The sequence below is a fragment of the Fusarium phalaenopsidis genome, assembly GCF_050370095.1.
Source record: "Fusarium phalaenopsidis strain FUZ10S chromosome Unknown contig_32296, whole genome shotgun sequence".
Lineage (NCBI taxonomy): Eukaryota > Fungi > Ascomycota > Sordariomycetes > Hypocreales > Nectriaceae > Fusarium > Fusarium phalaenopsidis.
The window spans coordinates 1,661,732-1,678,233 of record NW_028145408.1 but is presented as its reverse complement, the minus strand read 5'-3'; the positions used below and the strand labels follow the sequence as shown (position 1 = coordinate 1,678,233).

The window sequence follows — 16,502 nt, the reverse complement described above, 5'->3', positions numbered from 1 at the left end:
AACACGACATTGGCCGCCATCCATGTCGGCATCCTTCTCCATCCAGCCCATAGGCCGCTTCGCTGGCGAAAGCCAGGCTGTCAAGAGACCCAAGGTATGCATCCGTATCCCCCATCAACTCACTCGATTTTGTATATACTCGCACCGTCGTTCAGAGCCAATTATATGCTCATGTTCTCTAGGAATTTGCCTGCTTCTCCTATGACGACAACCATGAGTTCCACCTGGACGCTTCATCCCTCAAGTACTACTACACGCCGCAGCTTGGCGCAGACCTCTCCAAGGGCTTCGATACCTTCCAGAAGCAGGACGATAGTGGTGATGAGCACCTCGACAGCTTGCTCAAGACTATCATCGCCCATGAAAAGGAGACGGGCAAGAAGATTGATGCCCATCTTGTCACTTGGAGAGGCATGATGACCAAGGTTCGAGTCTCAACTCAATTTCTCGAAAGTCCCTTGGATGCTAACAGCCTCGTAGATCATGGCAGCACCTTTTGAAGATAGGGACGGGTAAGTCCCTGTTTCGTCAGTAACATACAGTCCTCTGACTGACTGGCACACAGCTTCGAGATGAATGCCACGCTATATCAAGTATGCCCAAGATGACGACCTCTTCCTCCCCATCTAGTTCAATCCACTGACCTGTATACCTCATCAAGGACTGCATGTAAGAAACATCACCCAGCCTTTGGCTGAGGTAAACGCTAACCCAATAGCTTCATTGAGGAAAATCACGCCTACAAGGTCGCCTCAAGGGCCAACGAAGGGAACGGCAAACGCAGAAGAGGCCCCCCTCTAGAGGTGATGCAATTTTGGGGTAAGAGCTCCACCATTATCAACAGCTCTTTTGATCCATTTGTTGATGGCTGTGTAACAGGATACAAGTTTGAGACGCTCTCAACACTGCCAAGTCCATGGGCAGAGACTTCTCGCGAATTTATCGAAAACCGCGAGAATGAAATCGTCAACAACAAAGCCCAGTACTGTTCCGTTGTCCGTACAGGTATCGGCAAGACAGTCATGTGCCTTGGTGGTGAAGTCGATGCCAGTATGTGTCTTCTAATTCCTTCCAATTCCCTGGTCCGAACACTCACTCACCCCTGACAGTCTGGGACTCAAAGCCCGAAGAGCCGGGCAAGCCCATCAACTGGGTAGAACTCAAGACATCTGCAGAGATCCGAAACCCAGGTGACATGGAGGGCTTCAACCGCAAACTCATGAAGTTCTGGATCCAGTCCTTCCTCCTCGGCGTTCCACGCATCGTCGTCGGTTTCCGCACCCGTGACGGTGTCCTCGTCAGTACTCAAGACATAGAGACGCACAGGATCCCCGAGACGGTCAACGCCCAGCCGAATCCCAAGTGGAACGCCGACATGTGCGTCAATTTTGCCGCCACTTTACTCGAGTGTATGTCCCTTTCATTCCGTACAGACAACGCGTTTGACGAGACTAACTTTGTTTGCTAGGGCTAACACAGAATATTAACGACGAGGGGGTCTGGAGAATACAGCGTCGGCCACAGTCGCCAACTATCGAGCTGTTCAAGGTAGAGGAGACGGGCCACGGGGATATTCTGGCTGACGAGTTCAAGAACTGGAGGATCAAGCTGGCTCTTGGCCCAAGCGATGAAACGTAACACAGCATTGAGCGAGCCCTTGCATCTCAAACAAGCAAACACACCGCACAGTAATACCAGCCCCCTTTAATCAAAACCAAGCCTACACTTGCACGCTACTTGTTCTCGTGCGCATTGCATCTCAAACTTGATGTTCAGAGTACAGATACTCGGTTTGTGATTCTAGATACTGCCTATATCTATCTATCTACTTGTCAAATTCCCACACCAATGCCCATGCCAGTAGAAACAATCAAAGCCAAATATGCCTCCCTCTCATCCCATCCCAAGTCCAAGTCCAAGTCAAAATGCAATGCCTTCGTAACGCCTCCTAACCTTGGCTCCAAAATAGCAGAAAACCGACAACATGTGCAAGTGGCAGAAGCGAGAAATAATAGGTTAACCCAGTAAGGCCGTCAAAGATGTCATGAGCGCCATGCGAACCCAGGATCTCCCGGGCCATCGAAATGAAGATGAAAATGCAATCAATCATGAATCAGCCTCGATGCCTCGCTTTTCCCTTCTCAATGCAGTTCCCTACTTGGAAAGCACAGCCAAATGCAAAATGGGGAGTACAAGTATCCTCGTACAAACATCGTACAACCAATCGGGTAGAGCACGAACCGTGATCAAGTTCGTGCTGTGCCATGGCGTTATCTCATGATTCCATAAGGTGTCGGTGGTTCCGTCTTAGACAGCGGGCCACCGGACGTGAAGATTGTCAACCCAGCGGGAGTAGAGGACATCAGACAACTGCTTGCAGTGCTCCATGCCAGCTTTGGCCTCTTGACCAGGATACTTGGACTCGATGGTCCCCTTCTGCTGGTCAAAGTTCTTCTCGTACATGCTAGGCGTATCAGCATGGCGGCGTCGGTGGCTTCGGAGATGAGGGTTGTTGGAGCTCATCATCAGTTTTGACGGGCTGCTCACAGGGGTGGAGCTCTTGACAATCACAGTACCCTGAGGAGTGCCGTCATCGGGGATCTTTTGGGCAGGCTGACGGAGGAAAGCAGCGCTCAGTTTGTTATCCTGGGACATGGACGACATCATGCTGCTCATGAGATGGTAGGCTCCCTCGGGGTCAACCGCGTCCAGGGCTGCAAAGGCATCCGACAACTTCGCCAGCGCTTCTCGCTTCTGCATCGCAGAAGTTTGAGCATGCAGCTCGGCGAGCGAGGGCTCTACAGCCTTGGTGTATAGTCGACGTCCGAGAACGGCCTCCTTGCCGTACGGCTCAACAGGAGCCGCCATGGAGGGCGGGAGATTCTCATCGCAAAAGACGTCATCTGGAGAGGTGGGCCTGGTGTGGTCTGAGCCGCCGGAGGGCACTCTTCGGAAGAGACGCATAGTCGATCCCGAGTTTCCAAAGGACATGTCCGGCTGGAGTGGTTTCTTGGGAAGGAGGGATGATCGGGGCGAGCCACTGGACCGCATCGATGTGTTCTGGGCGAGAGATGGTGTCCGGCGGACAGTCGACTTTCGAACAGTGGCCGGGGCGGGCGAAGTTCCTCCCAGAGGTCCGTCCTTGACATCCAACTTCCGCATCGCCTCTTCGGCAGAGAAGATGGACGAAGGCTTTCGGTAGTGCTTGGCCGAGGGCTTCTTGGGTGGCGGCGCGATCGACTTGACGGTGTCGAATACCCACTCCTGTTGCTCGTCCTTGGGGGTCATGGTCTGTAGAGTTTCCTGGTAGTAGATGGGATGCTTCTGTCTGTTTTGGTTGGCCTCCCACATCTGGCGACGGGCAATCAGCTCCTGGAGGGCCTCGACCTTTCCGGCGTTGCGGATGAACCGGTGCCGTAGCAACTCCCTGGCTGTGGGTCGACGGTCATAATCCTTGGTGAGACATTGCGCAATGAAATCTTTAAACTCCTTACTGAAGTTGCCTTCCAGGCGAGGGGGGGGGTTCTTTGGAATGTGGAAAAGGACCTTCATGGGGTGAATATGGCACAGAGGGGGCTCGCCATTGGCCATCTCCATTGCAGTGATGCCGAGGGACCAGATGTCGGCCTTGAAGCTGTAGCCATCTTGCTGAATGACCTCAGGGGCCATCCAGAAGGGTGTTCCGACGAAGGTGTTTCGCTGGGACTTGATGTTGGTGAGCTGAGCGGCGACGCCAAAGTCGGCTAGCTTGACTTTGCCCGTCTCAGAGAGGAGGACGTTGGCGGCCTTGATGTCTCGATGAATTTTGCCCTCATTGTGCAGGTACTGGATACCCAGGAGAAGTTCACGGCAGACAATGGCAATGTGTGTCTCACTAAAGTTGGCGGGTTTCAACTATGCCTTGTCAGTAGTTGAGCTTCCGGGTCGCAGATCAGGGGAGACATACGAGATCCAGGCAGGATCCGCCGCCGAGATACTCCATGACAATCCATAGCTTGTGGCCTCGAAGAAAAGAACCTTTGTATTGGGTGACGTAGGAGCTGGCGCAAGTGCTCAGCACAGCGATCTCGGCTTGAATATCTTGAATATCATCGTCGTTTGATTCGAGGTCGATCTGGAGGGCGCGGTTGTTAGTCTGACTGGTGGACCCGGCAACCAAGGACCAGAAGGGCTTACATGCTTGATGGCAACAGTCTCGCCTGTCGCCTTCTCGATTCCCTTGTAGACGACACCAAAGCTTCCCCCTGAAGGCGAAATGTTAGTAAATGCAAAAGAAAGAGCCGCCGCTTGAAGACTCACGGCCAAGCTCCTCAAGCACCTGATAATGCTCAGCAACGCCCTCGTCGGCCATTTTGCATTGACGTCATGCAATACCCAGACGTTTTATCGGTTTCGGCGCGGCTAAGAAACGGGCAGGGGCGCAAGCGGATGAGACGACGTCGAAAGAGTCAGAGGATGAAGCTGATTCCGGAAGATGCGAGAGAATTGATTGATTGATCTTGTCTTGAAGGAATGAATCGAGAACCGTCGAGGCGCAGAGCGAGTGCAGCAAAGCTGGATCCTCCGTTTATTAAAGTCTGTGGGCACTCGCAATGTTAATGTCAAGGTAGCGACGGTTGTCAAGGACAGCGGCGCCAGGGTCCCCGGGAAGCCTGAAGCTTAGGCCCTCAGCGCTGGTTTGTTTACAATTAGCCCGATTGGGACAGTTCGATAGCGACGGGTGGACAGCTGGGGCGGGGGAGATTGGCAAAGGACGAGGTGATTTCGAATGATAGAATGGATGAAAATTTGAATGTTCAATTCGATATCTTGAATTCAAGCTCAACGCAGTGTTCCAGGGCTTTTGGAGCGAATGCAGCGTCGTGGAGTCTATATACAGTCGGCGCATACCTCCAAGACGGTCCTCCCCAGGGCCCTGGGTTGAATCGAGGCAAGGCCCCATGACCCGTGCCGCTTGTGCTCAGAGAATGGAACTCGACCCCCAGTCATTTTCGCTACAGGCTGGTGGGGCATCCCCTGGTGCATTGCCTAGCGCTATGGAGCGCCTAATGTCCGTCCACTGGAGTCCAGACAATGGGCCGAACATGGGCAAACGATGACCTCGACCAAGTTTTACTTGCGATTTACAAATAATCCATGTATAACTTGAGCTATCTCGCATCAAATGTGTCTCTCGATTAATGCGCAATGTTCTTTCACCGTTGTCTATCGACAATTGCTTAACCACCCGGATGTGCCTCCCTTAGGTAGTTACCTAGGTAAGGTAAGTAATGGATCCGTCTTCACATAAGGCTTAGGTAGGTTGGTCTTAACCTGAACCACAAGACCCAATTGCCCCTTCAACCGCTTACTGCGCCCAACAATTGAGACTTTTGATGTCAACGATTGCTCAAGAAAGAAAGGCAAGTCTCGGAAGGGAAATGGACGAGAACACCACCGAGAGACGGGTCCATCAATGGTCAGATCAAAAGAAATAATACTCTCATCACTACATGTCGTGACGGCCATCATTCTGCGTTGCCCCATGAAAAGAAATAACTTCTCACAAAAAGTAACCAAGAGGAGACGCCCAAAATGTAAATCATCTTCGTGCATCCCGTGCAACATAATTCTCATCCATATCATCATCATTCCGCACTCAGCTCGTCAGCTCTCGTATCCCCTTGCCAGTCACCGTCATCCACCGCGAGAAGGCGTCCGGGTCACCATGATTCATGCAAGGTCCCCGGCCGAGTCGAGATGGGGTCCGACAGGTGCTGCAGCAGCCTCACCTCCAGCTCCCAGGCACAGCAGGGCCAGCTTCCCGTCAATTGCGCACTCGTCAGCCTCAGGCACGCCAGGCTCGAATATGCCCAGCCCAGCCCTCGGTTGGCTGCCCGCTAGACTGTCTCAGCGCATGTTTTAGCGCTCTAGCAGGTTAAAGCACAGCTGTCGTGGGCGGGACGACCACTAGCGCTGGCCAGCCACCCCGGAAAACTGGCAGATCTTGTCCGTTGCCGTGGCGACTGCTCCCCTCTGTTTTGTCACTGGCCAGACTTCTCGGTGAGGCCAGAGCTCAGGGCCAAGACTCCAGCGCCTCGGCCGCCTACCGACTTTTTGACAGGCGACCTCAAGCCTCATCCCATCTATCATTTCTTCCCACCACCCGACGCTTCTGTATTTTCTGTCTCTCATCCCATCCTAACTGGCGCTTCATCACAAGGCCATTGTCTCGTCGCTGCATTCCTCCCATCGGTTCGCGACGACGCTTGCAGCTGCTTCGAATTCCTCGCCGTCCTTGGTCACCGCGAGACCCTGTCCACATCGACGCTCATTGTTTCCCACTCTTTTTTTGGTGTCTTAGCAGTTTGTGTGTCTGGACCGGCTTTGTTTGACATGCCTATGTCTGTCGCCCTGTAAAGCTTCACCTCTGACGCGTCTCGATCCTTCGAGACAAGCCTTTGCGCCTTGTATCCTGTCTAGCTCTTGGCCTCATCTTTAATCTTTCATTCTTTCACGATGCCACCGGCTCCACCACCGTTGCCGACGCGGTTTCCATGCTGGTGTCGAGCTGTTTACTCTTGGGGAGGAGAGGTTTGTGCCATTTAACTCTCGATCAATCTGCCGCTGACATGACGCCACAGTCGAAACGCGACCTAGGATTCATCGAGGGTGATCTGATAGAATGCTTAAATGCTGGTGATGGTTCATGGTGGGTGGGCAGATTATATCGAGATCGAAGAACCGTCGGATCGTTCCCATCCAACTTTGTCGAGCTCCTCCCCTCCGAATTCAGGCCAACCACCAAGTCTGTCCCTTCGCCAGCAAGCACATCCCCAAGCAACGCGCCCACCAAGTCGAGGACGTTTCGAAAGCCATTCGAGGCATACGCCAAGGCTCCTCACTACACCAGCGCGAAGCAGCCCGAGGTCTTCAAACAGACTCCCAAACCCCGAGTACGACAAGATTCAGGTGCTTCTTTCGCACATAGCACGCACGAGGTTGGGAGGGATCCATCGCCTGTTCCTCCACCTCAAGGTTACCATTCACGAGGACCATCGCCTGCCCCCCCTCATGGATACGATCAGAGGGCCCCATCGCCTGCTCCTCCCCGCGGTTACGATCCAAGAGCTCCATCTCCCGCTCCTCCTCACGGTTACGATCCAAGAGCTCCATCCCCTGCTCCTCCTCGCGGATATCATTCACGAGGCCCATCTCCTGCGCCTCCTCGTGGATACGACCCCAGAGCCCCTTCTCCTGCACCATCACACGGCTACGGTTCACGAGCTCCGTCACCAAATCCAATGCACGGCTACCACTCAAGAGGCCCTTCGCCTGCGCCTCCTCATGGCTATGGCGCAAGAGGTCCCTCTCCTGCTCCTCCGATGCATCATAGCCATGGCTACGGTAGCTCCAGAGGTCCATCACCCGTCCCATCCTTCCATCGAATTTCCAGCTATCAAAGTCAAGGACGGGATAACTCTCCGCCCCCTCCAGCACCGCCTCCTCATAGGCAAATGACGCGGGCTGGTTCGAAGGATCTTCAGAGGACTTCTCTTGAAATGTCTCGCCATGGATCTAATGCCTCATATAACCACTTTGCTGGCTCAAGGCAAAATTCGAATAATTCCTACAGACCCCCACCTCCCAACATGAGTCATAGGTCGCGGAATTCCTTTGACGATAGGTCCTACAGGGCGTACACACCTGGCGCTATGTCTCCTGCTCCGCCATCACCTGCAGGGGGAATGACCCCCTCGCCCCTCAGAGAGGCTATGGATGGAGTAATAGAGCAATTGGGTGTCCTTGAAGGTAACTCGAGAAGGCCTGGAGATCGCGGCTCCCCAGAGCCAAATCACGACCCCTGGTCCCCGGAACAATTCGACATGGGTTCAACTCAGCGTTCTAGCAGGAAGACGCAAGAACGATCCAGACCTAGAACATCAATGGGTATAGCGCAACAAGACGAAGGCTATGAAACGTGGAGCGGAGAATCTTCACAGGAGGTGTCCTATCAGAGCGGCTCCCGTGATGAGAAACTCAGCAGCTACGTCGAGCGCATGGAGAAGCAGTTTCAACAGCTGCACCGCCAAAGTTCGAGAGTAGAGGACGATATCGACGACCTTCCGCCTCCGCCGCCCCCTAAGAATGTGCCCTTTGAACGGCCCAAGTCGTCGATGGGACGGTCTGCCGATCCACCTCGAAAGTTGAGAGCTCGCAAGTCAGCTTATGAGATCGGTCGAGGCGTTGCCCGTACCCTAACAACCAAGACGAATTCGACCAACGCCTCTTCCGGAAACCAGAGCAATAGCAGTTCTTCCACCCAGAGCAGTTCCAGGACTCTGTGGAGTGGAGCCTCAGCAGGCGCCTTCAGCTCAACCAGCGCGGGAAGTCTTGCTAGGTCCGGGAACCGTGCCCAGAGTGCTTTGGGACTGAGAGAGCCGGACAATGATAGACCCGACTCACCCTTTACTGGAGTCACTTACCACAGCAGTCATGCCAGTAACGCCCCTGCTCAGCAATTGCAACGGCCGCAGACTCAGGTTGGCTTCCATGACGATCCTGCCTTGGGACTTGGAGGACTTGTCCAGCCGAAACCTCCCAAGAGGAATATCTTCCGCAAGATTTTGGATACTGCAAAGACCGGCGTCGCCAGCAGTCGAGGTGGACTTGTGTCAGGTGGAATGGGCATCGACTCTCCAAAGTCATCCCCCTTTGCCCGTTCGATGCCACCAGGATCCTCTCCCATGGGCGGTTTGGGCAGCACGCCTTCTAGCAGAGACATTGCAACTGAAATGGGCTTGTCTGGTGGTGTCGATTGGGTCCAGGTCCGTCGTGATGTGAACCGTTCGAACTCGCTCAGCACAATAGAGTTGACTGAGCGTCGAGAACGATGCCAAATGATGGACCACCCGGCTCTGAACCCTGTCGATGAGCTCTACGAGAGTGTTGAGGGAGACGAAGGCGTAGGTGGAGAGCCGGTTCCCGAGCCCATCAATTATGGAGCCATCAACCTATCTCAGGTCGACAAGAACTCACGCTTCATTAGCGGCCTTCCTCCTGCCATAACGGCTATCCAGCTGGCTACCACTTACGTCTGCCGCCCATATCGAAGCGACGTACAGCGCCTACGGGCCATCTTCACATGGGTATCTGAAAGGATCTGCTGGGAGGAAGATTTCGAAGGAGAAATCGATACACGGCGGGTGATCCAAGCCAAGAGAGGGTGTGCCGAGGAGTATGCTGTTTTGGTTATGGAAATGTGTTCTGCCGTTGGCATTCACTGTGAGGTCGTGCGAGGCTATCTCAAGACTCCTGGAGAGGTGTCTGAGATCAACATTATGCCTCGACCCAACCATTGGTGGAACGCTGTCATGGTGGACAACGAATGGCGTATGATCGATTGCTGCGTCGCCAGCCCTTCATATCCCCGGCGAGGTCTTTACTCGAGCGCCAGCAACAGCTCAGCTGACTCTTGGTGGTTCCTTACCAGGCCACTGGAGATCTGTTGGACTCACATTCCCGAGCATCACAGCCAGCAGCACATCGTTCCCCCGGTTGCGCATGAGACACTTCTCAACTTGCCGTGTGCGTGCGCGCCCTTCTTCCGCAACGAGATCGAGATGGTCGACTATAACACAGCTCTGACCCGAATCGAGGACTTGGAAATGGTGCATATCAAGTTCAATGTTCCATCTGATGTCGAAGTCGCAGCTGAGGTGGAGGTGCGAGGTTACTCGCGAGACTCTGACGGAGATGTGTTTGAGAGCGGCGACATTGTCAAGAAGAGGGCTCTGGCTCAGGCAGAGTGGTTCAACGGAATCAAGCGATATACCATCAAGGCCCTGCTACCAGGAGACGAGGGACAGGGGACTCTGAAGATCTACGCAGGCAAGCGAGGTTTGATGCATAGCATCAAGGACATCCCGCATCCGATGGCGTTTGCGCTGCCCATCGTTCACACGGGTGAAAATCCGCCTTACGAGTTTGTCACGAGGCATCCTACTCCCCATGCGCAGCGACACGACATCTACGTGGTTCAGCCACAATGTCAACGACTGGCACTGAACAACACGTTTGTGTTTGCCATCAGACAACATCCAAGCTCGCTATCGAATGGATCTGCCCTGACACCCTCATCAAACCCAGGAGGCACAAGCCCGGTCCCATTTGCCCGACCTGGTTCCGCGCTGAGCATCAACGCCTCGAGTGCTAGTGGCTCGACCCCAAGCTCAGCTACGGGAACTGTGGCTGGGAAGAAGCCTGCTAAGCTCGCGATTCAGACCCCCGGAGGAAAGATCCTGCGCCTTATGAGAAAGGAGGATCGTAGGGGCATTCATGTTGGAAGCGGAAGTCTCTCGGGCGGCGGGACCGCTAGCGACGGCGGCACCTGGGAGACAATCATCAAGTGTTCAGAGAAGGGTGTATGGAGAGGCCTCGTGCTGGCAGATCGCACAGCACGATGGTGTGTATTCGCTGAATGGGTCTGCATGGGTTGAGCGCGCTCTGGATGGAAACATGCTTATGATGGATGAGCAAGGCAAGACATTGGTGGAGTTTGCGCGTTTCTTTTCTTCTGTTTTATTCTAATACCCGATGGGGATGTTGCATGCCCTGGCGCTGGGGACGTTATCGAATATCTTGAAGATTTTCAAGATAGTATAGAAACGAGCATGGGCCTTGATTTTGTTGGTTTTGTTTGCATTTGGGGGTTCTTGATGAAAAGTAACATTCATGTTTGACGGCATAATAACAACGTATCTTTCAGCCAATGTTTGAGTACCTGTACAATGAGATTTAAATGTGAATTTGAGATGATAGAATTGAAGTTTGCATTTGCCTTTGTTGAGATGAAGAGAAAGGTACCCCTGATGTTGAGGCTGAGGTCACAACTCAAGTCCGTACCTATGCATAGTCTAAAATAGTCTCTCCAGCTGCCATTGAAATCCGACCAATCAGGATGCCCCGCGACACGACGGGATCCAACCCGTCGCACTCGTGTTTCCCGTCCTTCACGCCCGAAAACCAACCACATTCAAAGTCGACGAGACACGAGGCCAAGAGATCGAACGAAATCGAGTCGCGAATCGCAAGCCGACACGGTCAGACGAATCGAGGCGACGCACGCACGCACGAGAAACCGGGAGCGGGAACCCGAAGGAGCAGAGAGGAGCCAAGTAGGAGCGAGAGCGCCATGTCATGAAGCAGAATCGCGCCGGCCTGCGCCCCGCGACGACGAGTCATATATCGGATGCTGAGAGACGAGGTCAACTCTGCATCACGGAGAGCGAGAGGCCATGAGCTACAGGCCCTATCACGGTCAGGGCCAGCAGGGCCAGCAGCAGCCGCTGTCGACACAGGGCATGAATTCATCTCCGTCATACGTCGGCGGCGGCAGCGGATATCAACAGTTTTCGAGTCCACAGCAACAGCAGCAGTTCTACTCGATGCCTCAGCAACAGCAGCAGGGGCAGCAGTCATACATGCCGACACACGCCCAGCAGCAGATGGCACAGTTTGGGGGGATGCCCACGGCGGCGTATCAGGGGTATGAGACCAACAACCAGGCGTTTGGAGGGCATCAGATGCAAGCAGCTGCCGCGCAGTATGCCCCTCCGCCTAATGTGTGGCAACAACAGCAGCAACAGTCGCCTGGGGGTCAGGGAATGATGTTTCAGCAACAATTTCAGCAGCCGCATCATCAGCAGATGTATCAGCGGCCTGTCGCTTCGCCGCAGCAGCAGCGCTTTCAGCAACAGAGCCAGGTTCCTTCACCGCGACAGAGGACACCATCAATTCCCCAGAGCCAAGGATATCGATTGCCGCAACCCCAACAGCAGACCCAGCAGTACACGCAGCAACAGCAACAACATCTGCAACAACAGCAGCAGCAACAGCGCCAGCAATATCAGCACCAGCAACAGCGACAGACCCATGTCCAGCAGCAGGCTCAAATACCCGTCTCCCAGCCGTCGCCGCAACCTGCTCGAAAGCAATCTCAGCCACAAATACAACAGCAGCGGCAGCAACCCGTTCAACAGCCACCTCCTCAGTCCTTTCAGCAGCAGCCACAACAAACTACCCAGCGACCTGTCCAAGATGCTGCTCCTGAGCCTACTCCCGAGCCTGTGCAGCATCACCGACCTCCCCAACCTGAACCACAGCAAATGCACTATGTGAATTTGCAGGATATTCAACAACTACCACCTCTCCCTCCAGTCACGATGGGAAACCTACAGAGCTCTTCAAGACATGAGCCCCCCAAAGCTCAGCCGCCACAACAGGACACTATCACTGTGACACCCATGGAGGTGATGCTGGGAAGTCCACAGTCTCAACATCTCCCTCCGCCTCAACCACAACCTCAAACACACCAACAAAGGCCCGGCGCTGCCACACCTCGAATAAAACCCAGTCCTCTTTCATCCGTTGGCAACTCCCCGGCTCTGACTGCACGCTCTCCAAGCCTCACCAAGAAGTCGCCGGCCACCACACCAAAGGCTCGGCCCCCGGAGACTGTCCATATCATGGTGGCGGTGGCCGAGGAGTGCTTCGACAAGGCTCGCGCTTCCGTCCACGATGTCGCCATGTCTCTGAACGATACCCACGTAGAAGAGTACCAGAAACTGATATCCACGGGCCTGGCATGTTTGGAGGCATCATTACAGGGCGGCCGGCTCTCCCCCCGTCAAGAGGCGAGGATGCGACTACGATACGCCGCTGTGCTATTGGAAGAGACGGAGAATTTGATGGAGGCTGAGACAGCGCTCGCCAAGGGTATCTCACTGTGTGAAAAGGTGAGTACAGTCTCAACGTTCCAGCTCGACACAACTAACCGATGTGACAGCACCGCATGTCTGATCTCAAGTATTGTATGCAGTATATCCAGTTGAAGCTATTGTTCCAGCGAACCCATAAGGCTGCCCTGACTGCCGTCGACCGCCATATAGCGGACTGCGAGACGTGAGTTGTCTCAGACGAACGCCCACTTCTCAGATCTTTGTTACTAAAAGGTTCTTCAGATACAAACACGTACACTGGGCGTATGCATTCAGGCTACTGAAGAATTCGTTCTACATGGAAGTCGGCCAGACCGCTGACGCCAGCGCCCTCGAAAACATCCGCTCCATCCAAGTCCTGGCCAACTCACGCGGTGACAATGCCATCAGCGCCTTCGCTTCACTCCTCGAAGGGCTCACCCTCCTCAAAGCGTCCAAAGACGGCAACATCGAAAAGGTGCAGCAGTGCATCGCCCAGGCGGCCAAGTTCCAGTTCGACCCGTCGGTTCACATCATGCAGCTTGACATGCTCATGCTGCTCCTCGACCTCGCATCGAGCATCAACCATCAGAGCCCAGACGTGACGACCCAGAAGATGCGGGCGGTGCAGAATCGATTGGACGAGTGCGGCGACTGGCATAACGTGAAGTCGGACTTTCTCATCCCCGTCAAGAAGCAGCCCTCGACGGCGCACACCATCAGCAGCGATACGGCCGCCATTATCCGTCACGGAGATGGAGATGCTGGGCCTGTGGATTACTTGGTGATGTCGTTTATGACCAAGATTGAGCTGACTTCTCTTGTGTAAGTTGATCCTTGGATAGTCTTGCCTGTGTATGACTAACTAGGAGTTAGTTTCACCTTTAGCGGTTTGGCGAACTTGCACAAGACATCTCAATCTCAACATGTTCGTCGGCCCGCCTCCGATTTCTGGCGAGAGGGCCTGAAGATTCTTGATTCCTGTGGGTGACATTCACGTTAAAAAGCAATGAGCGGGCGTTAACCTTGACAGGGGACAACACGACTGCCGGAATTCGCTATGGCCCTTCTGTTTCACTCCAAGAGGCCATTCAACAACGCGAATGGCGCATGGAGGCTCAAGCATACCTCAACATCTTGCTCGGTCTGTTTACAGCTAGTCACTGCCAATGGGACAAGGTGAAACAATTCATCGTCAAGCTCGAGACTCTTATTACTCCATCCACGCAGGGCATCCTCAGGCTACTAGCCATCTATCTATCTGGTGTCTATCACCAGGGCACAGGAGACCTCCAGACCGCCCTCGACATCTTCCGAGCCCCTTCGTTCGACATTGCTCAGCGCGGGACCGGCGTCAAGGCGGCGCATCGAGAGCTGGCCATGCTTGCCGGGCTCAACAGACTTTGGATTATGCAGCACCACTCGCAGCGGGATGACCAAGAGACCCTTGACTTGATGGAGCAGCTGCAGCCCCTTTGCTCAAGCCATCACAATGTCGATCTGCGCACGGCTTGGCACAACGTCATGGCTGCCATCACCACGGATCCTCCACAGCAGCTGAACCAACAGAAGCAACACATCCAAGCCGCCATGGGCGGGTCCAAGTCCACTAACAATGTCCTGGGCGCCGCCGTGACGCTTGCCATCATGCGAAACCGGCTGTTTGAGAACGTCATCGGCGAGCAGGCTCTCAAGAGCGCGCTGGCGGCAGCCAAGCAGGCACATCGCAGCGGCAACGTCCTATGGCAGAGTGTGGCGGACGGCATGCTCGCGCAGTCGTACGAGGTTCAGGGCCAGCATGAGGAAGCGGCTCGAGAATGGGAAAAGGCGACGATGGAGGCAGGGCAGGCATTTTCAGGGCGTTGCTGAATAGGTAGGGAGGGGGGTAAGAAGAGGAGATTCAAAATCCGGCGTTGGAGCATGGTATTTGGCCGCATTTTTTAAGAGAGGAAGGAATTCATTTTGATGATTTGTATACCAATTCGGGGGAGGGGTCTTTTAAGGAGGTCTGTACGATACCTGACCATGGACGTCCATGGTCTCTTCCTTTGGTGGTTTAAGGGGTAATTAGATGTACGACGCGAGGTCGTTTGTTTGACCGTAACAACGGTCTGATCAATGGAGTCTACGACTCGGTCGAGTCTTTAAAGCTCAGATGAGAGAATATTATGCAAGAGAGATTGCTTGTGAGGTTTGTGGAGAGGAGTGTGTTCACCGACGGAATCCAGGAGGCGGTTGGAAGCCAGGGGGAGGCATGAAGCCTGGAGGAGGAGCACCCGGAGCGCCAGGAGCACCTTGTGGAGGAGGTTGGAAACCGGGCGGAGGAGCGGCCGGGTATCCTTGGGGCGCGGGAGATCCTGAGGGAGGTCGGAAGCTGCCAGGGTGGAAGTCAGCCGGGTTGGTGAATCCGGCTTGTGATTGAGGCGGCCGAGCAGGTAGGCCAGACGGGGCCGGGGGTAGAGGACCCGAGCCGCGAGCAGGTGCTCCCGGAGGCGGAACGGCGCCAGCGTTATACGGTGATGGACCGCGCTGCGGAGGAGCGAAGCCACCAGGCATGCCTTGTGGAGGAGCGCCCATGGGCATCCTACCCATGGAAGTCGGATCGAAGCCAGCTGGGGGAGCGGGAGCTGCGGCGGGTGGTGGTTGAAGGAACGCTTGAGGAACAGGCTGGGCTTCGGGGACGATGTTGCGCTTCTTGGCCTGAGCGGCCAGCTCTCGTTCGGCCTCGTCACCGTGTCTCTCTCCCTTTCCGTCCTTCTTGAAGGCATACTGCACTGACACCTCCTTGCTGAGAATATACTGGCCGTGCAGGTTCGATATAGCAGCGTCACTGCTCTCAAAGTCGGCAAAGCTAACAAAACCAAATCCCTTGCTAGCACCCGACTCCTCCCTCGCGACCTTGGGCAAGCTCAGCAGCGGGCCGAAGCGGCTGAAGGTGTCGTAGAGGATCTTCTCGTCCACCATGGGATCCAGGTTTCCGACAAACAGCTCGGCGCCAACCTCTGCGGCGCGCTGCTTGTCGGCGCTGGCCTTGTTGACGCGAAGCGACTTGCCGTACAGCTTGACGCCGTTCATGACGTTGGCCGCGTACTCTGCGTCGGTGGGCGTGCGGAACTCGACGAAGCCGAAACCCTGGTGCGTCTGGGTGACGCGGTCGCGCGGCATGTGGATGTTGTGGATGGGTCCCATCTGGAGCATTATCTCGTATACCATGGCCGACGTCGCGCGCTCGTCGATATTGCCGATGTAGACGGTCGCCTCCTTGTCCTGCTCCCTGGAGCGCGCGTGTTAGCTTTGAGTGTGAAGCCTTGCGACTGGGTGACTTACCAATGCCTATTTTGCGCCATGATGACGGTTTGTTATGAGGAGCTTACTCCTTCGCGATTCGTATAATCCCTGGATAAAAGAGCGCAAGAGCAAGAAAATCCAGAGTTTTCGGTGATGGTGGTGAAGCTTGGTGTCACCTCTAATCCTGGGGGAGCTTTCCTCTGGGGGAAATTTTGGCCAGAGGTTGGCATCAGCCTTGTCACCAGCCACAAGCCACAGCGAGGCAAAGGTTTCAAGAATGTGGCTTGCCGAAGTTGACCCGCCCTGCCCGCGCAAGTTTGGAGGTGGAACATTTTTCCAGGACCCGGCCGAAATTTTTGGGGAACGTCAATCCAACGCCCGCCGCTTTGCGATCCATCAGCCTCGAGCGTCTTTAAACGATTTCCCTGCGCCCATTGGAGATTTATCTCGTCGCCCGCTTTCTTCAGATTTCTACTC

At 54.7% G+C, this 16,502-nt stretch overlaps 4 protein-coding genes across 4 annotated transcripts; 2 read left to right on the top strand and 2 right to left on the bottom strand.

Annotated features, from left to right (window-relative positions):
- Positions 1 to 22: 22 nt before the first annotated feature.
- On the top strand, positions 23 to 1,638 carry LRP88_06098 (decapping nuclease; the record flags this gene model as incomplete). Its single annotated transcript, XM_083242638.1, has 8 exons — positions 23 to 94; positions 183 to 425; positions 481 to 512; positions 566 to 593; positions 729 to 819; positions 880 to 1,050; positions 1,110 to 1,409; positions 1,469 to 1,638. 8 exons carry the CDS (start codon positions 23 to 25, stop codon positions 1,636 to 1,638), a joined length of 1,107 nt encoding a protein of 368 aa, XP_083101574.1.
- Positions 1,639 to 2,307: 669 nt separating this feature from the next.
- LRP88_06097 (kinase-like domain-containing protein) lies at positions 2,308 to 4,351 on the bottom strand (the record flags this gene model as incomplete). Its single annotated transcript, XM_083242637.1, has 4 exons — positions 2,308 to 3,894; positions 3,947 to 4,114; positions 4,177 to 4,244; positions 4,300 to 4,351. The coding sequence occupies 4 exons, from the start codon at positions 4,349 to 4,351 to the stop codon at positions 2,308 to 2,310; spliced, it is 1,875 nt and encodes a 624-aa protein (XP_083101573.1).
- Positions 4,352 to 6,498: 2,147 nt separating this feature from the next.
- On the top strand, positions 6,499 to 14,606 carry LRP88_06096 (cohesin loading factor-domain-containing protein; the record flags this gene model as incomplete). Its single annotated transcript, XM_083242636.1, has 8 exons — positions 6,499 to 6,573; positions 6,624 to 7,095; positions 7,267 to 10,403; positions 11,304 to 12,776; positions 12,827 to 12,942; positions 13,002 to 13,562; positions 13,614 to 13,720; positions 13,771 to 14,606. The coding sequence occupies 8 exons, from the start codon at positions 6,499 to 6,501 to the stop codon at positions 14,604 to 14,606; spliced, it is 6,777 nt and encodes a 2,258-aa protein (XP_083101572.1).
- A 342-nt stretch (positions 14,607 to 14,948) lies between these two features.
- On the bottom strand, positions 14,949 to 16,084 carry LRP88_06095 (uncharacterized protein; the record flags this gene model as incomplete). The annotated part of the gene is made up of 2 exons (XM_083242635.1): positions 14,949 to 16,011; positions 16,065 to 16,084. The coding sequence occupies 2 exons, from the start codon at positions 16,082 to 16,084 to the stop codon at positions 14,949 to 14,951; spliced, it is 1,083 nt and encodes a 360-aa protein (XP_083101571.1).
- Positions 16,085 to 16,502: the final 418 nt, after the last annotated feature.